This window comes from Electrona antarctica (genome assembly GCF_951216825.1).
Source record: "Electrona antarctica genome assembly, chromosome: 18".
NCBI classification, from domain to species: Eukaryota; Metazoa; Chordata; class Actinopteri; order Myctophiformes; family Myctophidae; genus Electrona; species Electrona antarctica.
In genome coordinates, this window is record NC_136799.1 from 38,244,833 (window position 1) to 38,269,332 (window position 24,500).

The 24,500-nt window shown below is 43.1% G+C and overlaps 1 protein-coding gene across 1 annotated transcript in view; it reads right to left on the bottom strand.

The window, feature by feature from the left end:
• plcb2 (phospholipase C, beta 2) overlaps window positions 1-23,481 on the bottom strand; it is a gene marked incomplete at its 3' end in the record, with an annotated part of 41,079 nt that extends 17,598 nt beyond the window's left edge. The window contains exons 1-21 of the mRNA XM_079527525.1: window positions 23,375-23,481; window positions 23,098-23,175; window positions 20,986-21,054; window positions 18,855-18,995; window positions 17,759-17,838; window positions 17,613-17,666; window positions 16,726-16,801; window positions 16,012-16,112; window positions 15,147-15,307; window positions 14,535-14,681; window positions 13,657-13,814; window positions 9,538-9,620; window positions 9,266-9,350; window positions 8,336-8,600; window positions 7,366-7,430; window positions 7,175-7,271; window positions 6,820-6,904; window positions 5,562-5,686; window positions 4,267-4,418; window positions 2,424-2,588; window positions 1,352-1,451 (exon numbers count right to left, since the gene is read on the bottom strand). Of these exons, the coding sequence (XP_079383651.1) occupies window positions 1,352-1,451; window positions 2,424-2,588; window positions 4,267-4,418; window positions 5,562-5,686; window positions 6,820-6,904; window positions 7,175-7,271; window positions 7,366-7,430; window positions 8,336-8,600; window positions 9,266-9,350; window positions 9,538-9,620; window positions 13,657-13,814; window positions 14,535-14,681; window positions 15,147-15,307; window positions 16,012-16,112; window positions 16,726-16,801; window positions 17,613-17,666; window positions 17,759-17,838; window positions 18,855-18,995; window positions 20,986-21,054; window positions 23,098-23,175; window positions 23,375-23,458 (2,371 nt within the window). The 5' untranslated portion in view covers window positions 23,459-23,481. The remainder of the gene's footprint in view (window positions 1-1,351; window positions 1,452-2,423; window positions 2,589-4,266; window positions 4,419-5,561; window positions 5,687-6,819; window positions 6,905-7,174; window positions 7,272-7,365; window positions 7,431-8,335; window positions 8,601-9,265; window positions 9,351-9,537; window positions 9,621-13,656; window positions 13,815-14,534; window positions 14,682-15,146; window positions 15,308-16,011; window positions 16,113-16,725; window positions 16,802-17,612; window positions 17,667-17,758; window positions 17,839-18,854; window positions 18,996-20,985; window positions 21,055-23,097; window positions 23,176-23,374) is intronic.
• Window positions 23,482-24,500: the final 1,019 nt, after the last annotated feature.

Here is a 24,500-nt window from a genome sequence, read left to right on the forward strand (position 1 = left end):
AAGTGAGAGGTTGCGTGCACGCATCCGCCTGGGTGACAGCAGACTGCTGGGCGAGCGCTGGCGCTTTGGGATGGGGGGTCAGATCAACATATCTGCCTGGGTGACAGCAGACTGCTGGGCAAGCGCTGGCACTTTGAATTCTGTACTGGCCATATATGGAGCGTGTCTTGAGTGTACAGGGTTTGATGAGGTCAGATCAACATAGCCTATGGAATGTCAGAAAATGTCAGCTCCATATATGGAGATCTAAGGGTGGCAGCGGGGCCAGTGTCTTGAGTGTACAGGGTTTGATGAGGGCCCAGGTAGGGCCAAGCCTTAATTTTCGGGCCTGTTGAGAACTTTAGTTTTCGCCGGCTGCCGGGCACTGCTGCACTTTGGGGCGGGCCCATCTAGAGTTTAAATGGACAGGTATCAGTCAAAAGGGAGACATCGAAGAGGAAGGCTGGATGGGGAAGGATCAACATATGGAATGTCAGAACAGGTCAGCTCCATATAGAGATCTAAGGGGTTGAGGTTTGAGGTCAGATGTAGAGTTGCTGGCCAATATCGATGACATCAGGGATCTCCATATATGGGCTTAATATTGATGACATCTGATGATGTGGTGACTGACTGACTGACTGACGGGAAATGCATTTCATAGTAAATGCGACCTGCAGTCGCAACATCTTGTCTGGATGTCTGCACTTTTACTGGATGGGTTAGAATAGGGTATGATGTCATTATTAGTGTCATTGTTGTTATAATGATTATTGTTAATGTCATTTTTAGTTGTATTATTATTTTTCCGTTAAATATGAAGATCTTATCATCTTAATGTTAATACTGGGAGTGAATCACAGGAATATTGATGTCTAAAAACCATGGACTCTTTATTATGAATGATCAAACTGTGAAGGAAACCACCTTAATATGGAACCCACATTCTTTCTGGACTGAATGGCCTGTAACATAATGAGTTTAGACAACTGAAATGGAACAACTGAATTGTGATACCCAACATGACCTGCTTGTTCTAAAAAAATGTAAAAAATAAATACAAACTAAAGCATATAAAAAACAATAGGGTATCCATGTGCTGATATAAATATAGGCATGATGTGCGCAATCCATCACCCGTACAATGCACATATAGCAGGTACAATGTATGTGCTCATTTACCCATGAGTGTACAACTGGACCCGTACGAGTCCAGATTGGTGTACACTCTGAGTTAATAGAGCACTCAGGAGTTCCCAGTGTACTGTGTCAGAGAACTGGAAGGACCTTGTGCTGTTTAAGCCGAGTATTTATAGCTCCTGATTTTTTAGTCGAGACTTGAGCTTTTACCCTCAGTTCTTCTCCCACTGACCTGATTGGACGGCATCGAGAGGGAGGATCCTGTGTCCCAGGAATTTACCGTTCTCCTCGTGGACCACCAGTCTCAGCGAGGCCATTTCGGGGAGCAGGATCTATAGCGGTGTTCACCGTAACAGCATCGTAAATTCGTAAGAGTCAACATACCACATGAACCTTAGCGTCTCTATTCTGGGGTGAACATTCAGCGACAATAGCACATCTACTACAAGCTTGCAGATCGGCTATTTTCGGGAAAGTTATTTAGTTTAGAGCCAAAAACAGATAGGGACCTAATACTATAGAGCCTCGTAGGACTACTGTAGGACTACTGTAAGTAGTGTATAGGGTTTAAGTTAACATACATACACACATATTACACAAATTTAAAAACAAAGAATTACCCGAGCAGATCTATTTGTGCCTGAATGCTTTTGATGAAGGGTGGATGCACACACACTTGATTTGATTATATATATAAAAATATATAGTATGCGGTATTTGTGTACGTGCATGGCACGCACACTGATGAAGACTTGAAACACTCGAAACGTTAACTGTGCAGACATAAAGCTGAATTTTGGGCACTCAATTCAGTTTGTGAGTCCTATCTTCCTTTCTTTTAAAATGTTTTTATCCCACGAGTTTTGTAACCCATTTCTTTCACCCAGTGTCCGTTGTCTAATCCTGGGCGCTACACTCCCTCTGCCAACCTGGGGAGAGCAACGGACAGTCCAAGCTGCTTCTTTTCACCTGAGGGGGGAGTTATCCCGGTTGAACGTAGCGCGTGGAAGGAACCACGTTATTCCAAACAGTTCCTTTCCCCTCCATCAGGCGCCCCGGCTGGCCAGGGGGAGGCAGTATAGAAACCAGGATTACTGCATGTTTTTTGTGAGGGAATCTAGTACCTATGGGGACACGGGGAGAACATGCGCCACCGTGCCCCCAAGTCCTATCGTCCTTATCTTATCTTGTGTGTGGGCACCCGCCACGTACGCACACGCACAGACTCATGCACGCACAGACTCATGTACGCACGCATGCACATACGCATGCACGCAGACATACAGACAGACAGAAATGTGCACCTTCTCAAAAACAAAGGGTTCCTCATTCCACACAGGGTTGATGGCGTTGGGCGTGGTGGACCACTTGGTCCTGTACTTCTTCTTGGGGTCTCCAGGCAGGCCGATCACCTCCACCTCGACGCCCGTCTTCACGTTCTTGTCACTGAGGAACTGGCCTGAATAGATCTGTCAGGAGGACAGGAGTCTATGAGCTGGGACAATGTACAGTAATCGATTATACATTTTTCTGTATTAAATAATGGACCCTGGGTGTGGGGGTTAGGGCTTAATAAGTAGTTAATCAGACTAATCAATTTAGTTGATTGGATTTTTCACGTGGTTCATTATTATATATAATGTAAAAAAAGAGAAAAAAAGGGGGAGACTAAAAGGAATAATCGTCAAGAAAATACATGATATTGCAGCCCTTGACACGTGCAGCGCTGTGGACATGTGGAGGTCGCAGTGTAATGGATATAAATAGGTCTGTCTATTGAATGCCATGAGGAACAGGTATCACTCACACAGCAGGGGCTGTATTCTACTGGACATGTCTGTTCTTAGACTAGAGGAACAAATTAGCAGGCGGCCTCAGTTGAACGAGGCGAACAAGGGCACTCCACACTGACCACACACACACGTGTAAATCCACATGTGCTCACACTTTCACATACTGTAGTGTACATAATGAACCACACACATACAGTATAATCATGCATTTGTGAACACTCAGATACGCACGCACGCACGCACGCAGGCACGCACGCACGCACGCACTCTCAGGTGATTGTACTTTCAAAACAAGTAGGGAAATAGCCGCCAGCGATACACCTGCTCCTCCAATAAACAATCCAGCCTCCAGTGATTGGTTTGTGTAGTGATGATTTCACAGGGACAGGGTGAGTGGGAGTGGTGGAGAGAGACATGCCATGAATTTAAATGATGCATTTTAGCCACTTGAACCCCAGCATGGCCATTCTGGGGGGCAACATTCGCCCCAAACTAGCAGATCCACAAGCTTGCATATCGGCTATTTTTTGGCATAAAGCTTTGTAGATGATACAGAAGCCAAATACAGAGCCAAAGGTCAAGGCCAAGTATTGAGGGTTTAACATTTAAATTCAGCGTAACGATAGTGCAGGTAGGCACGGAAGGGAGGTGTACATTGGAAGCTCACTCCCCGGAACCCCCCCACCCCCTATTCACTATTCACTATTCACTCTAGCTGTCACAGATCTGGATGATTCTGCGATTCTATGGATTGTGTTATGATATAATTTACAATTTAGGCATTTAGCAGACGCTCTTAATCCAGAGCGATTTACATTAAGCAAGAACAAAAAAGCATGGGAATACATCACATAAAAAAGCATTTATCATGAAACATGCGTAAGCTAAGAACGTAACAGTGGAATATCTATGTAATGAAACTATACATATAAAATGTATATATACTATACTATGCTATACATATGTACTATGACGTGCTATGACTACATGCAATGCAATTATAGTGCTGTCTACATAACATGCTAATATGATATGTGGTATCTTAACTCATGCATTTGAAGGTTCAGTGTTATGTTCATGTAATAACTGTATTTTGTGCTCTGCTCCTGGGGGGGGGGGGGTTTGTGATCTCAGATTATGTGTCATGCTTGCGCAGGTAATCTGATGTTATACGTATCTGACAGGAGCAGAGCCACACCGCCAAACTGAATGCAATATCATTGCAATAAATTGTTAATCCTGAGCTGAAGTGTCTGAACTGAAATACATAATTAATGTACAAGTAGGGGTCCGTCCTTGACATGAAAAGGTTTGCGAAGCACTGGGCTAAATTATATGATGAGGCTCAACCTGCCTTTATGGTCAGCGTGTTGGCCACGATGGTGTCAATCCTGTCACAGAACGGGTCAAACTTCTTGTCACTGCGACGCATGACGTCGTGCTTCAGGAGATAGCCGCTCCGCCCGTTGTACTCGAACAGAGCCATGTTCAGCTGCATGGGGAAGTCTAACGCACACACACACACGCACACACGCGCACACGCACACGCACACACACACACACACACACACACACACACACACACACGATATTAACGGCATCCCAAATGGTTTCCCAAACAGTAGGTCGGGAACCTACTATTGTGAATATCTTTTTTTTTTTCAAATAATTCTTTTCGAAGAATTTCTAAAGCAAATTAATCAATTTTCTTTTTTTGAAAGAATTTCGCATTCTGCATTCTTGGCTAATATGTAACTTTGCCCTGTGTATACTTTGGTGTTTTCACCTTTTGTTTTGGTGTCCTGTCTACCAAAACAACAGTGAAAACACGGTAAACACCAAATTACAGTGAAAGGGCGATGTATTTCTGCACGTAAGCACCACCACACTACTCCAGTTGCTGATAACTGCTGGTAGAGGGAGATGATGGGTAAAAAAAACATTATTATTGTTAATGTAAACACTTGGAAAAGTTACATAACAGAAACATTACTGGAAATGGGAGTAGGGAATCTTGCATGCAAAGAACCATAGAAGATAGAGCCACAAGTCACAAAGGTGCAACACTGACACACTGTGGTGAAAAACAGAATGACAAGCTTCAATGTAAACAGATGTTAGCTGCATTAGGCATGGTATTCAAATGCGAGCCTTCAATGGTGACATACCCTCAGCTAATATAACACATTCATACAAACTAACTGGTTACTGTACATGTGCCCAGTCTGATATGGATATAACTTATTTATATAAAACAAATGATGAATGAATTTCAATGTGCAATTGTGTCCAAAAAACAAAAGTGCAACCTCGTTCAATCTATAATGGGCCTGGGCCGTGGCTCAGCGGTCCAGGCACCTTGGCTGGTAATCCAGTCTGGCAGTGTGCCGCGGGTTCGACTCCCGATCCCGACAGCCCTAACTGCACGTCATCCCCCCCATCTCTCTCCCCATTTCCTGTCAGCCTATGTCTGTCCCTCCATAAAAAAATATAAAATAAAGGCGAAAGCCACAGAACATAAAAAAAAAAAAAAAAAAATCTATAATGGTCAAACAAATGCCACAAACAGATACATCTGCTCAGATACTATAACATATTCACACAAAGGCCTGCCTGGCCATCAGTGTCCAGTAAAGTGTCTCTTCCTACCCATAGTCTGGTAGTTGAGTGCCACCATCTGGCAGCCTGCGTTCCAGAAAGGCTGGGGATTGTAATTGGAGGAGTCCATTCTGGTCCCTTTAGGGTAGATCCTGCTCATCTGTCTCTTGTTGTACCTGGAGCATCTGGTTAAGGATCATGGATGGATCTATAACCAACCATGTGACGGATTACAGATGAGATGTGACCGCTGAAATCCTTAGGTTTTCCACATTCAAAACGGCTGTAATGATTCCGGCCCATTTATGCCAGTGGTTCTCAAAGTGGTTTGACCACTTTAACCACATTTTTATGCAGAAGCTATTCAAACATTTCTGAAGCTCACAACGTGTCACGATGCAACGTACAGTATTGTGAGAATGGCTATTTTTTTCAACCGTTTTGAACATTTTCAACAACGCCATAAATCTTCTATTGTGGCACAAGATATTTTCAGATGAGGGCCCATGGATATAAGTTAAAATATCAATTTGGGGATTTGTGATATGAAAATGCTTGAGAAGCAATGATTTAGAATATGCTAGAACATAACAGCCACCCACCAACAATCAGATACACACAATCCAATAACTGTTATTAAACGGCTTTGTTGAATGCTCAATTGTGATTGGTCAACCATGATGGCATCCTGCAGTCTATTAGGGCCTGACCGCTGCTCTCTCTTTTCTGCAGTGCTATGGAAGCGAAAACTTTTAAGCTATTAAAGTTTCAAAATCAATATTTCATGTCAAATGCATTGATTTTGCTCTTAAGTAGCCGTGTAATAAGCAGGATATTGTGTAGTGAGGCGGACATAATTGGAAAATGAAGCCCATGATGGCGTTGCATTGGTCCTGCTTCACCCTGTCAAGAGTTTATTTTCCAATAATGTCCGCCTCACTATCGCATTATCGCTTACTTGTTCACTTTACTACCATTACGGTCAACGCCACTGTCTCTGCTTGCCCTAATTACCGTATATATGTAGTCTCAAGCACACGCACAAACACTGCCTGCATTCTTGCTGCAGTAGGTATTATGGGGTGCACGTGGTGTGCATGTGACAGTAAAGAACTTGAACTTCAGTGTGTCAGGAGCAGTGGTGTAGTGGTGTTTTTTTATATTTGGTGATAAGGCATTTTAATGACGTCGCACGCACGTAGCTTACACCTACACTAAAGCATTTAGCAGGTAACACGGTGGACCATTGATACGTATCCAGGCTCTATATGTTAATTCACACTGGTGAGTTCAGGCTTTTGAAAGATACTCCACAAATTCCACCGCTGTCTTGGAGATCATAGCTTCCCCTCTCGTCTCCACAAAAGATGAGATGGCATAGCTTTTGTTCTTCTCTACGAAAGACAGAGGCAAATGTGAGGGAGGCTTGCAGAACATACAGTAGCATTCATCTCTCTAATGAATCCTGGCATCCTTATTTTGGGATGCCAGCTTATCTATACGCTCACAGTGTGTCACAAAGCATTATGAGCTTGTAGAGATTTGGTGTAGAGGGAAAAAAGTAGCGGACCAAGTATAGAGCTTTGGGAGACCCCGGTCAACTAAGTACATTGGGTTTAAGTGTTTAACAGTCACTGCCAAACACAAATAAGTTATAGACATACTTCTGGCATTATCGAAGGAGACGAATTTGCCTGGCTGGATGTAGTTGACTATGGAAGACATGGCTTCGTACGCTGTCACTTCCTGTCCAGCTGTGCCCTATGGGGGATTGACAGGATGTTAGCCCGACACCCGAAATATTTAGACAGGACACAAGAGGATGTAGAAGAACGATGATGGCGTCACCCTCCACCTCGTCTGAACTCTTCATCTTCTCCTCGTCCTGTTCTTCTGTCTCTTCCTGTTCCTCGTTGTCCTCTGTGGAACCACATAAACAACGTCTAGTAGTAAATACAAACACATTATGCACGCCATTAAAACATCACTACTGAAAGAACATGAGGAAAACACACCAGCCAAACATAATGCTTGTAAATGAAGTATGCTGATTTGATTTGGTCTTAAAGCGTTCTGTGTTTGCAACAGTACAGTGGTACGATTATACAATGATGCTAACGCGATAATAACACAAAGATTTTGTAACCCATTTTTCACCCCTGTGTCAATTATCTAATGTGATCCTGGGCTCTACACACCCTCCACCAACCTGGGGGAGAGCAACAGACTTGAACTCCTGGTCCTGAGTATTCAATTCATCAGCTGTATTGGAGCCAATAGACCAGGCGTGCTGACACGATGCTTGCCTATGAAATCATCTCATCATCTCTGTATGTACTTATTTCTATGGACTATGACGATAGTCCATCAACAATTAACTGACACTCACATAAAACGTGCGTGTCCATTTTCCCCCTGGTGTTTTGGGAATGTCACAAAATCATGATACGGCGCGTCTTGAGCTTTCAGATCAGCAATTTTCGTATACAGGGTTTAAGCAAGGGGCCAGTGAGGCTATTCAACGTTGAAGCTCTCCTCCCTAGTGGTAGGAGGAGGGACTACAGGCGGACCCGTGGATTCATGACCGGGAAACCCCGTGCAGCTGGGCTTTAACATTGAGCGCTCGGTTGCACTTCCGCATTTGACCACCAAAATTTGGTGGTCAAATGCGGAAGTAGACGTTCTGAGACGGTCCTTCCGGCAGTCTTCCGGGTGCTTCAAAACGCCACTGAGCAACTTCCACTGACATGAATAGCTGGGGGGGCGGAGCTTCGCGCCAGTTCAGTCTCTATCCTTTTATATACTCTATGGGTTTAAGTGGTCACGTTCCATCATACCTTGGTTCTCCTGGGTGGTGGGTGCTTCTGGGGTTTCGGGGTCAGGGCTGGGGGTGTTAGGGTCCTGGGTGGAGACAGGCGGAGCCGTGTCACTGGTCGGTGGTGGTGGTGCTGTGTTTTGGTCACTGGTAGGAGACAACGTCGCAGAGGCTTTCTTTGGCTGGTTTTGGTTTCCGTGGCTGCCTTTCTTGTTCTTGATTAAGATCTTCCCCAGGAGTTCAGATGGGCTGGGTATCTGCTGGCCAGGCTTCAGCTAGAGCATGGAGCCAATTATAAACAGCAGTTTGGTGGTCAACGATTGAGTAGACACATACTGTAGTGCAGGGTTCTCAACGTTTTTGGCCGGGGACCCCCGGAAATTCTTTGGCAATGTTTCGGGACCCCCGCCCCGCCCCCCAATATAAATTGACTGCTACAATAACCTTAAACCATTTTGGGCGGGAACCCCTTTTGGTGTTTTAAGCATTGTTATAATTTAGCTATTGAAAAATAGCAGATCTACAAGCTCATAGCGCGCCACCGAGTGGCGCACTACGAGCTTGTAGGTCTGCTATTTTTGAAAAATCGTGAAAATAAAATTTTAAAAATAAATCTTTTTTTTTTTTTATAATTTGGGGACCCCCTAAAATAATTTGGCGACCCCCCGAGGGGTCGCGACCCACGGGTTGAGAACCCCTGCTGTAGTGTGTACAGATGTCTACGTGCATGAGCTCATCTCTGGGCTCATTGCTTCCTCTGTTTCACCCACACAAAATTGGTTAGCGGTTATTTGGTTAATAAACATTTTGGGATGACATCTCCACCTCATATAGTGTGTGTACTTTTGCAGTTTGTTTAGTTTTCATAATACTCCAAGAAGTCCACATCATACGATATACCATTTTTGTCCTAAAAAAATCCTTTCAATCTACTACTCACAGGGTATTTCTCCAGTGGTTCCGTTAGTAGAGCATCACCAAAAATGGTTTTACAGTAGTTGGCCATTTTCTCTTGTTGTTTCACCCTGAATCAAAAGAACAATAACCCTTACTTTAATCTTAAGAATGCCGACACAAGTGACACTTTCATACCACAGAGTGTACAGTAAGTGGCGCTTGATTCACAGTGCCGGAGGCTCATTCATATCCAGCAGTATTAAAGTATTATTACATTTGATCAATTATGAGGGGGGGGGGGGGGGTCATTCTTACGAGTCCACGTGGTTCTCGAAGGAGAGGATGAGAGGATACTGTGACGTCTTGAAGGCACTCTCAGCGATGGCCTCAATCACATCCTGTCACACACAAACACACACGAACATGCAGACATGGACATTATATTATTTCACTTAAAGGAATACTTCATTCCCAGAAGGACGTTTCTTCTCTCAATTACTCACCCCATGGTTGCATTAAATTCATGGTGAATTCATGTCGCATTCTGCATGGTGAACGAAAAATATCTGTCTATCTAGCTGCCCATACCATAGGTGGGGTTACCGAGAGGGCCTTTCTGCGTGGAGTTTGCATTTTCTCACCGTGTCCCACTAGGATAGGCATTAGGCAGCACCCTCACAAAAAACATGCAGTAATCCTGGTCTCTATAGTATAGAGACCAGGGGGAGGCAGTATAGAGTCTATACTGCCTCCCCCTGGTCAGCCGGGGCACCTGATGGAGGGGAAAGGAATAACGTGTTCCTTCCACGCGCTATGTTCTACTGGGGAAACTCCCCCGTCAGGTGATAAGAAGCGGCCTGCTCACTCCTCATGCAATGAAAGAAGCATGAGCTCAGTTCGGGGCTCTCCCCAGGTTGGCGGAGGGAGAGTAGCACCCAGGATTACAGCTTCTTAGGCAATTGGCACCGGGTGAAAAAATGTGGGATAAAAAATTAAGAAATGAAAAATCTGTGTATCTGTTTTATCAAATCTCACACAACTCTCACAGTATAATCCAAGTGTCTTTTCGGTGTCTATTCAGTTGTATCATTGTATGCTCAGTACTTCCAAAACACTGACCATTTTCGCAGGCACCTGGCACAGGCATGCACTCGCCAACTAAGGCACGGCCATCGTTCGTGCATGATTACACCGGAAGTGTTTTAGAAAGTTACGTTTGAGTGAAAACAATGTTTTGGAAGTACCGAGTATAAACATGAATACAAGACACTTATATACTGTGAGAGTTGTGTGAGATTGTTGTCATCCATTTCTGCATTCTTCATTCACCATGAAGGCAAATGTTCAAAATAAGATTTTCACAAATTCCCACGTTTCTTTTCTCCAAAATAGCAGACCTACAAGCTCATATCATGGCACGAAGTGACTCGCTGCGGCTATACAGTAAGCTCGTATATCTGCTATTTTTGAATAGCCTAAGTATGGATGCCTGAAGAAGATCTATTGACCGAAATAGATAATTTGTCCAAATTTGTGCAAGTGTAGACGGTGTACGGGTCATTTTATGCATGCATGCATGCACGCACACGCACGCAAGCACACGCACGCACGCACAAAGAACATACTTACAAACACACTAACAAATAACACGCAGCAATTCACACACGTAAGAAATATACACAGACAGAAGTGTTCATGAAGAGAGTCCCCAAACACGAGCAGGGACAGGATGACAAACAGCACAACTGAACTGTTGGAGCTGGAGAGCAGTGGAGACTCATCCAGAGGTTGACACTAAACCGGACTGATGGATTCTGATGCTGTGCCAGACTGGAGCTCTGGAGAGAGGCCCTTAAATGGAAGTGCCCGAATGAGAGGGGATGATGAAGGTGTGTGTGTGTGTGTGTGTGTGTGTGTGTGTGTGTGTGTGTGTGTGTGTGTGTGTGTGTGTGTGTGTGTGTGTGTGTGTGTGTGTGTGTGTGTGTGTGTGTGTGTGTGTGTGTGTGTGTGTGTGTGTGTGTGTGTGTGCTCTCTCAAAGTGGGGTCTGGGGGGTTCCAGGGGGTCCCCAGAAAAATGTTTTAATACAGCATTGCAAATATATTAACCACTTTTATCCATTTATATGTTGGCTATTCAAAAACTGCAGATCTACAAGCTTGTTTTTATTTTATTTTTAGAAAAATATAGAAAATGTTTTGAATATATACATTATTTCTTTATTTATGTATTTATTTTTTTACATACCCCCAAATACATTTGGTGGGGTCGTCGACATGAAAAGTTTGGGAACCTGCTGCCTGTATGTAACTTGAGCATGTGGGTGTGGATGTCTTTGTTTATATGCCATAAGTCATTGAAGTGTTACTCACTCTGTGACTTTTGTAGTTAACGTGAACATAAATAACTCCTGGAGTGAACGCACAGCCTCCCATGATAGTAGCCTATACACACCGTGACATTCTCTGCAGTCGCCTGCAGCGAGTACGGACACCGTTTGGAAAGTCTACACACAGGAAGTCCTGAGGCAAAAAACACTCCATTCACGTGATGCTAAAGTTTTGTTCATGGAGTCCAGAATTGATGACACATCATCACGCGAGGTACAGATGTGTTCAATGCACTGGCTGTGGATGATGTACTGTACATTACTTAAATACAACATAGTATAATTGTAAGGCTGTTTACAAAGGAATGTGAGGATAATGGGATAATAACTACTTTATTTTTGTACCATTTTATACTGGCCCGCAGTGAAAATAGCTGATCCACAAGCTCAGCACACAATTTAGGCTTTTAGCAGAGGCTCTTAATCCAGAGTGACTTGGTAATACAAAATACATAGAAATAGTAATCAATAATCATAAGCAAGCGCAATGAAGCTATGAGTACACTACAGAGAGCTATGTCTACATAAAATGCTATCTAAATTACATAAGTTTAGCCTTTGTATACACCTGTAACGTCGTCGAGGCTAGTGCAAGTGCACGTTGTGGCATGACACATTGTGAACTTGTAGATCATCTATTATGGATTTGTTTAAAAAATATATATATTTTGCAAACTCTCACTTATAATGACTTGCCCAGGGATCCCAGGTTGAAAGTCTTTAAGAAGATTGATGTTAATGTGAAATATTACATAGATTTAGTTAGCATTTCATAGTCAAGGGTCAAGAGACTGAATCCTGCTGAGTGAGCAAGGTGCATGAGTATCCACTTTGTGTTGCCCTTTTGCTATTTTATTGCCATTTCTTTCAGTATCTCTCCAGAAAGACAGACAGTATACTGTATAGGCAACTTCATCGTATGAAGAACAGTGCAAATACTGTAGCTGATCTACAAGCTTGTGAGGCTGTAGATGTGCTATTTTTTTTAACTACTTGTGAAATAAATATAAATCTTCCTCTCTAGATAATGACGTGCCCAAACTGCACTTTAGAATGTTCACTGAACATCAACACCGCAGCCACTTGAGTACAGTATGTTACTGTTAGTGTATTCCTAAATAGTTATGTATACACAGCTACAGTATGTACTGTATATTACTGTATAGTATAGCCTATTGTACTGTATGACAGTACGGGATCACAGTTTTACTATTTACGGTCTATGCAGGTGCAAGCACACAATTTGGCTATATTTATTGGTATTTTTGTATTCCTTTTATTCCTTCTATATTCTTAAAAAAGTTAAAAAAGGTGTTTTCCTAGTGACACCAAATAAGAAGTTGAAAGTACACTACATTAGTCCCATTGGTCCAAGCCAATAAAAAATTACTTATTTTCTATCAAGTAACTACCCCATGAAGCCTTGAATTCATGGAGATTTACTTTTGTCACATTCCTAAACCAATAATCTGATGACAGGCGAAGTCAAAATAGGTCATAAAAATAAGTCATTCTTTGGGTGAACAACTCCTTTAAAATAAACATGCTCTAAAAATGCATGCGGCCCACCCATCCATCCGACGTGTGGGCCACGAACACTTTCATGATGTTCAAGTGGACCCTGGTGGTCCAGAAAAGGTTAAGATGGCTCAGTGGTCCAGGCACCTTGGCTGGTAATCCAGTCTGGCAGTGTGCCGCGGGTTCGACTCCCGATCCCGACGGCCTTTACTGCATGTCTTCCCCCCATCTCTCTCCCCATTTCCTGTCAGCCTACTGTCTGTCCCTCCATAAAAAAATATAAAATAAAGGCGAAAGCCACAAAAAAAAACATTTAAGAACCAACTGTTGTACAGTACAGTAAAGGCCTATTCATACTCCAGTTTTAGGTGACTCACCGAAAACTACTGTACGTCACGCAGCGGTGATAAGCGACTCACCGCTCACCCCAACACGTCTCTCTGTTTTTACTACGGTGGTCACCTTATCAGCTAAAACTGGAGTATGAATGAATAGGCCTTAAGGTATTGTGTGCGTCGACAACAAGCACCTTGAAGAGGATCTGCGTGGTCATGGTGAAGCCGTGGGTGATGATGGGCTCCTCCTCCGGGGGTTTGCCCTTCCAGCAGTCCAGCTCCAGACACCTGCACCCCGCCAGCAGACACTGACGGTACATCTCTGGAGAAGACACGCCTGACAGCTGGCCAGCTGCACAGTCAGCAACAGACACGAGCACAATCACACGTTACATACTGACAGCTGGCCAGCTGCACAGTCAGCAACAGACACGAGCACAATCACACGTTACATATACTGACAGCTGGCCAGCTGCACAGTCAGCAACAGACACGAGCACAATCACACGTTACATACTGACAGCTGGCCAGCTGCACAGTCAGCAACAGACACGAGCACAATCACACGTTACATATACTGACAGCTGGCCAGCTGCACAGTCAGCAACAGACACGAGCACAATCACACGTTACATACTGACAGCTGGCCAGCTGCACAGTCAGCAACAGACACGAGCACAATCACACGTTACATACTGACAGCTGGCCAGCTGCACAGTCAGCAACAGACACGAGCACAATCACATGTTACATACTGACAGCTGGTCAGCTGCACAGTCAGCAACAGACACGAGCACAATCACACGTTACATACTGACAGCTGGCCAGCTGCACAGTCAGCAACAGACACGAGCACAATCACACGTTACATACTGACAGCTGGCCAGCTGCACGGCAACACACGCAAGCACAATCCCACGTTACATAGACTACACTCCCTACAGTCAGTGATTCCCAAACGTTTTAGCTTGAGACCCGAAGGAGAAATTAGACGTTTGCCTGGGACCCAAACTAGTGAAAATAGGCCATCTGCAAGCTTCAATTTGAAATGAATTGTGATGATGTGAGTGACCTGTCAGGTAGGTGTTGTGGGAGGACTTGATGAAGTAGTGCGGTATGGGTTTGGTCATGTCGTGGCACAGAGCCAGGTGGTCCAGTATGATCACTGATGTCTCTGGACCCATCAGGTAGAACAGGAGGCCATCTGGTGACACTTGACCTGCACAAAACAACATGGATGAATTCACAACGGGACAGTGGTGGACAAAATTAAGGACTCAGCCCCCGCACTTGAGTCAAAGTTTAGGTAGCCTGAAAAGAACGCTCCCCTTTCTTGGCATAGAGGGGCAGATTATTTTTTATTGTAAACTGTTTTTGGTGTGCACTGCATTTGTTCTTATTTTATTTTTTGTAAAGCACTTTGTAACCTCGTTTTGAAAGGTGCTATATAAATAAAGGTTTATTATTATTATTATTATCAAACTAGCACTGGAAACGGACGACGGCTCACTATTGGTTCGCCAAACTATGTTTCCAAAAGCTACACTCAATGAACCCAAGTAAAGTACAGGATCTCAAAAGATGTAATTAAATACAGTACTCAAGTAGGTGGACTACTGGACTTTGTTACTGTCCACCACGTGCCGTGATTAACTCATCCGCTGTGTCCCTCAGTGCGGCTCACCTTTGTTGGAGTTGGAGGTGTTGGGTTCATATTTGTCAATCAGAGCCTTGATCTGGTCCGGTCGGAGGCGAGGAAACAACTCTTCATTGAGCCGAGAGTCCCTCTGTTTCTCATTGAGGAATTTGGTGAAGTTCTCTTTGGTCATGTAGGGTTTGGAGGAGCTTAGGAAACACATCGTTAGTCAGCCATGATGACAGGCACCAGTGGTGGACAAAGTACTCAAGTCCAGTACTTGAGTCAAAGTATAGATACTCCCGGTCAGATATCACTCAACTGCAAGTCAAGGTTGCTCAGCCAAACGTGTACTTGCACTAAAATACTGGAGTACTTGCTTGTAATCAAAAATATATCACACGACAGCGGCAACCACCCAACCACCGCCTATCACCAGACTGGCCATGGTCCTTACTTTTGCTCGTACGACGTGGCTCTACTATGTGGAGTAAAGTTTACTTTATGTGAAAGTTACCGCCGAATGTGGTCTTCTATTCTACATTTTTATGTGAACCTGACAATGTGTTGACAGTCTTTTGTCTAAACTCATGTATAATGCCTTGGTTCTCTTTTGCACCCTAATGTCTAATCTCATACTGTATGGTTACCTGGCCTGCTGCTACAGTATGTGGACCTATTAAAGTGTTGCCACTTTGCACCTTATGTCTAACCTCATGTACAGTACGGTACCTTCTAGTTCATGCTATATACAGTATGTAGATATCTTCGATTTTTGCCTCTCACTGACATGTTTCTTTATCGTTTTCTCCTTGCTCTTCCTGTCCCCTTGAACAAAGATTTACTTTCCCCCACTTCTTTATACACCCTGTGAACCTGTGATGTGACAAAGTAGATTCTCACGAGGACTCACTAGGATGTGAAGATCTCATAAATCTCAGGCCGGGGACAGAGATTCGTCAGGAAGGTCTTGAAGGCCGTCTCGCTGAACACGTCAGGCTTCATGGTGTCGTACTGGTAGGAAAAGGAGAGAGAGAGAAAAAAAAGAAAATAATTGACATCCGATATTTCTTATGCAGGTGTACGTCAGAGAGGAAAGAAGGAGTCAAGAGAATCATTTATTCTATCTGACATTGTGCCTGCGAGGAGGACAGTGTGTGTGTGGGATTGTAAAGTAGGTGGAATTTACGGACAGCTGTCAGAGACATGGCAAATTAAAGAACTGAGAGGAGAAAATTAGGATTTATCTGCCATGAAGAAACGAGTATAATGGAAGTACTGTATCGGCGCTGGGTGATTGTAATTGTGTGTAGATAAACATGTCAAATAGATAACATTGAGTATAAATTGCATGCAGCACCTTCAAGCACCAAGTGTGCTATGAATAATGTAATTTTGTATATATTTTTTCCTATTCTTTGTGATGTCTTCATTATTGTCGTTATTCATGCTACAGTACAATGTTGAGGAACCAAAACAACATCATTCTAAAGATGTAACAATACATTCTTGAATCTTGAATACTTTTCTGCAGCCAGCCAGCAGATGGCTTGTTCTGAGAGAAAAATGAACATGCAGCCGTTTGGATACAGGGCTACAGTAAATAAAAGGATATCCCTCTTCTCACCTTTCCTTTAGGGAGGTGTGCAGCGGACAGAGCACTCTCTACTCTCTTCTTATCAGCCGGGAACATCTTGTAGATACTGAGGGAGACGACATACAGTAGATACAGCACAAGGCCATTGAACATTAATATAGTGGGGATAGGAATCTAACATAAATACTGTATACAGCAGTGGTTCTCAACCTTTTCAGGCTGTGACACAATCGAAATAATCATATATGAACTGGGGACCCCTCCCTCATTCTGATAAGCACCAGGAATTGTAGGAGTTGAGGCATTACATTTAGTTTTCCACAGATAAACATTGTGAAAATACAAGTTCACAACGCCTCGTTGTGGCGTTGTGAGCTTGTAGATCGGCTATTTTCACAATATGAATTAATAGATTGTTATATCTTTCATTTATAATTTGACAATTTGGCCAATGTTTGACCTGTTTTTATTGTATAGTTTGTTGATTACATTTGATGCAATGGTATTTTTTATTTTCTCTCTCTTTTTTGTTTAGGTATTAAATAAAAAGTCTTAAATTGTCACTCACTGTCATCTGGGGACCCAGCCAAAATCATGTGAACCCACAGGTTGAGAACCCCTGCACTAACACAGGTTGAGAACCCCTGCACTAACACAGGTTGAGAACCCCTGCACTAACACAGGTTGAGAACCCCTGCACTAACACAGGTTGAGAACCCCTGCACTAACACAGGTTGAGAACCCCTGCACTAACACAGGTTGAGAACCCCTGCACTAACACAGGTTGAGAACCCCTGCACTAACACAGGTTGAGAACCCCTGCACTAACACAGGTTGAGAACCCCTGCACTAACACAGGTTGAGAACCCCTGCACTAACACAGGCTACACAGCAATTCAAAAGCACAGTATACCCACTTTTTAACCGGTATCTTTCCGTCCTTGTTGGTATGAAGAGAGAGGCGCACATATCTGGGACAAATAAAGCAGAGGGTTGTCCATGATCAGCACATGCAAGAACATAACATAATTATATGTGTACACCGTCGACCTTGGTGACTCACATTTTATCAAGGAACACTTGTCTGCATGCGTTGTTTCTCGCAGGGTTGTAGGCGATGGTGAGAATGTCGGCTGCCCAGTTCTGCAATGATTTGTGTTGCAAGAAAACATAAAAGGAGCACATTGGTAGCTGACCGGATAGTGGCAGCGGTGGCTCAGGGGTAGAGTGGCTGGATGGAAACCGCAAGGTTGCCAGTTCGAACCCGGGCTCCCCCAGAGTTAGTGTCGAAGTGTCCTTGAGCAAGACACTGAACCGCTAATTGCTCCCGATGTGCAGGTTGGTGGCTTGCATGGTTTCCGCCATCGGTGTATGAATGTGTGTGTGAATGGGTGAATGTAATGCACAATCTATGTAAAGCACCATGGATAAAGGCGCTATATAAATGCACCATTTACCATTTAATAGTGAGTCAACCACTCCATTGCAATGTTACCGGTTCAATTCCATTCAATTCCAGCTGCAGACCTATGTTGCATGTCCTTTCCCCGCTCTCTGCCCTCAGTTTCCTGTCCATCTACTATCCTATCTAAATATAGAACCACACAAAAAGTCCCCCCCTCCCACAATAAAAAAACAACCTTAAATGGCAATTACATAACACTAAATATCAAGCCCTTATATCAACTACTAGAGCGTATTGATATGATCAATGCCTCAGGAAGCAGGAGACTTGCATGTTGACTTTGAACACAACACAATTGTGATTTCATTACATACAGCTGATTAAATCTGGATATTGGAGTCATAAAGTCCAATAAAGAGTGAAGGGACAGTTTTGTTAGAGGAAGAGCAGGCTCACTGTATAATGTATGACGGCCTGCGGCTGTCTTTAAGCAATTAAAATGGATCTGGGACAGAGAGACTAGAATAGTAAACAGATACTGATAGTTAATAGGGAGGTAATCACTAGCACGCTGGTATTCCTATTTTTGGCATGTCTTTGTGGGTGAGAAAACTTATTTAAATATAACAGTCAGCCATGATGCAACTGATCTTGTACTACTTTCAGAAAATATATTATAAAGAGATTTAGAGAACATTTTGGTTGTTTTTGAAAGATTTTTGAAATAGGGCTTGATGGAAGTACACATTATTACCTGTGTCATTTTTTCTTTAGAAGCAAAGAAGTTGTGGTAGGTGAGATCGACCACATCTGGGCCTGTGACAATGGTCAGGGTTTTAGCCAGATGGTTGCTGTCTGGCATGTCCATGTCGAACACGTTGCGGACCTTGGGGTGCTGTGGATATGGAGATGAAGCAGGTTGTTACGCATTTCAGCAAAAATATAAATCGAGGGTTCCCGGAGAATCACCTGGTAAGAGCACATACTGCATAGTATATCACATGACATAATTAAGGCTACAGTCCTTCCTGCAGGTGGCTCAGGTTCAAATCCGACCCGAGAGTCTATGCTGCATATCATCTCCAAAGATTTCGGGCCTGTCGAGAACTCTAGTTTTCGCCGGCTGCCGGGCGCGGCTGCACTAATAACTTTGGGGCAGGCCCGTCTAGAGTTTGAATGGACAGGTATCAGTTAAAAGGGAGACATCGAAGGGGAAGGATGGATGGGGAAGGATCAACATATGGAATGTCAGAGCAGGTTAACTTCTGACATATAATATGGAGATCTAAGGGTTTGAGGTCAGATATTGAGTTGCTGGCCAATATTGATGACATCAGGGATCTCCATATATGGGCTTAATTGTGACAGGTCACATTTACTATGATGTCACGTGATGTCACGAGACCATCTATGGAGATAATAAGTGACCGACTGACTGACTGACGGGAAATGGACGTTTTCATAGTTGAATATACGTTCAGTGACATTGTTAATAAAAACTGAAAGACTGTAATGGAAGCTCAAGATCCACAGGGAATCAGGGATCATGGTCATGGATTACTTCACTTAACCTATCATGATCATCATCATGAAAATGCAATTTTGATGTTGGTGTTCTCACTTTTTCACAATTTATATCCATTGTGCCAATAATCCATAAGTCCCATATTATGCAGGTAGTATGCATGGGACTGGGTGCTAAGGCGAACCTTTTTTGAGCACCTGGGCAGAGCTTGTACATTGTAGGCAAATCTACTGATCAGAGCATGCAAAACAAACACACATGCGCACGTGCAATGCATTCTTACATTACTCAAGTCATTGCTGCTTTGCAGGAATAGGAATGTATTCCTATTCCTGCAAAGCAGCAGTGACTTCACTTGTTGTAACCCTAACCCTAACCGCACGCAGAAGCCACGTATGTTCGGACTAATGGGATGTTGAAGTTATGGGCAGTCCCCCCGTGACCACGGAGTTAATGTTGGCACAGTAGTACATTACAGGACAAACAGAGAATGACATGAGCTGTCGTTGTGTTTGTTCTGTTGTTCTGTTCTCCCTGTCCCTGTGGAACAGATCTAAACTCTGCAGCTGATGGAGATGTTATTTTTGGGTGGCATTTTGGAGCTTTATTTGACAGCAACAGTGGAGGCAATGGCAGGAGAGAGAGATGGAGGATTAGGGTTGCCAAGTGGCAACTAATGATCAGAAATTGCACCGCCAAATTATGTCACAACTAATTTTACAACTCAACTAATTTTACAACTATTATGTCCCTTTATTAGGGACATAATATATTGAAATATTTGAGTTTATACTCCTTACATAGTGGTCCTCAAACGTTTTCATTTCACGGACCACCATACAGTAAGTACAAATGGAACCAAATGTTCCCGTAAGGGTCCATTTAGTTCCAAATGATGGATCCACCGTCGTAGCAACACCATGAGGGAACCAGAGGCTTCATGCTGTCAAACTGGATCAGCCCTCACTGCTGCAAAACTATGATGAACTGAAATCCTACAGATTAACTCATACGGCAATCACAACATCACGCAGTGTCTGTGTGCGCGCAGCATGCGTGCATCTTTGAGGGGTAGGGCATGCTGTGTGTATGTCATTTTTTGCAATGCAAATACACCACTTCTGGTCTCCCACTAATGTAGGCACACACACACACACACACACACACACACACACACACACACACACACACACACACACACACACACACACACACACACACACACACACACACACACACACACACACACACACACACACACACACACACACACACACACACACACACACACACACACACACACACAGTCACACACACACACACACACACACACACACACACACATAATAATAATACTCACTTTAGGAAGTTTTGCATATTTTCCTGTTCTGGTGTCTCTGATAGTGGCAACATCCAGGAAAGTACTCTCCTAAGAACGAGAAATACACATCCAGTACTCTCATGTTATGCTGTAGTTGGTGATTGGTGAAACACTAATTACAGCATATTTTTATTTCTGTGTAAATACAAACTGCTGAACACTGAACAGCAAAAATAAAACTAAAAACTAAAAACACTGAAACTTTTGTGAATCAGATATGAACCATGTCTTTGAAATGCGGATGGACACCGGAACTACATTTACATTACGTCGCCTTCTGTAAAATATACGATCTACAGGCCCACAATGCATCATGATCTGACGTGCCGTGAGTTTTAGAGCGGCTATTGTTTCCATCCAAATCTAGACACACTGTGTCTAGATTTACTACAGATCAGATTTGAGAAACAAATCGGATTTGCCTTCAGTCTGAACAAAGCCTAAACAACTTAAATCTCTAGTCTCTATCTCATCTAATTCTGTTGGAAGGTGTAATCATTGCTGTCAGGTGGAAAGTCTAAACCTTGTATGTCCAAAAGTAAAACCGTCCAAAAACATTTTAATATGTTTAAAATAGCCGATCTACAAGCTTGTAGATCTGCAATTTTCACATTCATTTATAACTAAATTAAACATAAAAAAGGAAAGGTTTTTTTTGTCTGTCTGCTCACAGCCGTGCATGTTACTGAGTGAGAGTTCACACAATGCATGCGCAACTAGATTTTAAGCTCCTGTGAATTTCAGACCAATTACCTGAAATCCAGACACATCATTTTCTGTCTCTTGGTGTGAGAGACAGAACAAGATGTGGAGAGAGAAAATAAGAACAAATGGGGGTGGGAGATAGGGGAGAGAGAAAGAGAGTATACTGTGTGTGTGTGTGTGTGTGTGTGTGTGTGTGTGTGTGTGTGTGTCACTTTGAATTTTGACAGGTGAATTTAATTGTATTGCACCCTTGAATGTGCACCACTGTCTGTATGTTCTTGTGTGTATACTAGTATCATAAAGCAATACGTTTCTGTGTGTGTGTGTGTGTGTGTGTGTGTGTGTGTGTGTGTGTGTGTGTGTGTGTGTGTGTGTGCGTGCGTGCGTGCGTGCGTGCGTGCGTGCGTGCGTGCGTGCGCGTGTGTGTGTGTGTGTGTGTCTTTCTTGTCTGTCTGTCTGCCTGCCTGCCTGCCTGAGTGGGTGGGCGGAGAGAAACTAACAACATAAAGTATAGGTATAAAGACAGATAGCCCTCTTCCAATCCAGTCAGCATCACAGTGAGGGTTCGAGCACACAGCGAGGCTGGCTGGTGAAGCCAGATCCTGCACCAATCAATAACCTCTGCCAGGCGGGCTGCTGGGATTGGGAGACTCAATGCAAGTCTCGGCTCAGTACACACAGTGAAATCCTTGGTGTCAATTTAACCCTGGAGTGTACAAATGGAACGAAAATGGTCCTGTCTTTGAAAGTGTTGGCCCTGTTCTCAAGCATTAATATTATTAACACCCTGTGAATATGATGAAGGTGATGGCTGTACAATGGCGTTCAATAATGTAAATCATTTCTGGAGGGACTGTGCCTAAATCAATGGTTCATCTGCCCCTACAGAACCCCACAATCAGTTTCAGAGAGTAGGGAAGAATACAGATAAAGTGCACTCCGGATTTTTGCTGTGTTCGGTTTCAGCCGTTTCCTTTGGTATGAAAATTGTTGTTTATCCTACAGCTGAGTTACACATGTGAATAATAAACAATGTCAAGGACACTCTCCCAAATTGATGTTTACACTTCAGGAATAAGAGGCTTGTACGTCGTAGACCTTAGTACCTTTAAACACCATAACCCATTAATGCCTGAGGCCAATTCTATACAAATGCCTTCTAAATCAGTAGTTCTCAAACTTTTTCGTACTTCAAAAGTATTCAAGATTTTTCAATCACTTTCAAGATTTAAAAAAATAAATGACAAAAAAGTATGCTGTGAGCTTGTATATCTGATATTTTTCCAATAGCCAACGCAAAATTCTGAAATATTTTCACGGTTTTAATGGGTTAATTGTGAGACCAAACTGCCATTATCCTTTTTCAAAAACCTTGAATATTCTGACCTTGCTTTGGTTGGTCCAGTAGACATAATAACCTTTACTGTCCATCTTCATGGTGACAGGGCTGGTCTTGGTCGAATCCTAGTTTTGGGGAGGACATTCACACTTATACCAACCATATATCAAATCAAGATTCATTATGCCACTGTATTGCTATGTTTTGATGAACATTTAAAACAAATGTTCAAACCAAAAAAATAGGACTGCCATGGTTATTGTGGTTATAAATCAATGACTGCTGATCCTTTTCATGTCCTTAATGTATGAAATCTTCACTCACCTCAGACCATTTCGTAAACCTCTCCCCTTTGACCAGGTAGTTTTTAATCTCTGGAGGATCCAGAGAGTATCTTTTCTTGTTCATTTTCTCGGTCCCTCTCTAACGTGCTCTCCAGTGCAATGCTATATGTAACACATATTTACCATCTTTTTTTTTTACTGGTTGCAGCCAGAGCCTTTAGTTCCTGCTCATAGGATGAACTGCAGGAGTTCCACTGCTGTGCTGACCTCAGGCTGCCCATGGCAGGACGCACCCCAACAAATATGCATTGCAAATGAAGTTGACAGTGACAAAACACACCGTGCAGGCTAGGGCTTAAAGCAACTAGTCGACTATTCAACTAGTCGACTAGTAAATCCACTAGTCGACCTTGTTGTTACTAGTTGATAAGAAAAAAAAAGGTGTTTTTTTTTGTAGGCCTCAAAATCAGATAGATTATAGTTATAGTCACCAATGTACACACTTTTTAAATGTACAACTATCAGTCTAGTGAGAGCTGAAGGTCTCGGACCGTGCCATCAGGACCACATCAGTTGAAAGAAAAACAGCATGAACCTCACCCTGGTTCCTGGATTATTATTATCGTTATTTTTTTGGTCAGATTGATTCCCATGAATCACTCCATCAAAGCTGGCAAGAGAAAGTGTATGAAACAGAAAGCCATTGGTTAGTTCTCAAACAGGGTTTTCATTTCAAAGTCAAGCGATTTTCTGTTTGCAGGGATGCCACTGTTCTGACCAGCTGGTGTGTCTTATCCTAGATATCTTTAAAAAGAGAGGGTCAGACTAATTGGGTCGTACTAATTGTTCATCTGTCACATGGGGCGGGCGACTGTAGTGTAGTGGGTAGAGAGGGGTCTGGTAATCAGAAGGTCACCGACACCACTCTGAACAGCCATCAGCTGGATGAAACAGAAAGTGAATCCCCCATGGGATTAACATAAGAAAAAAGGAAAAACATTCAGGTGAATGGATTATTTAGGAGTGGGACATTTCTTACACCTCGTACATTTCTTACGCACGCACGCACGCACGCACGCACGCACGCACATCAAGGACACTTTGACACAGACAGAAATAACTTCGAACTCTGATTTCATTGTATTTGTACATTGGTTATATTTACT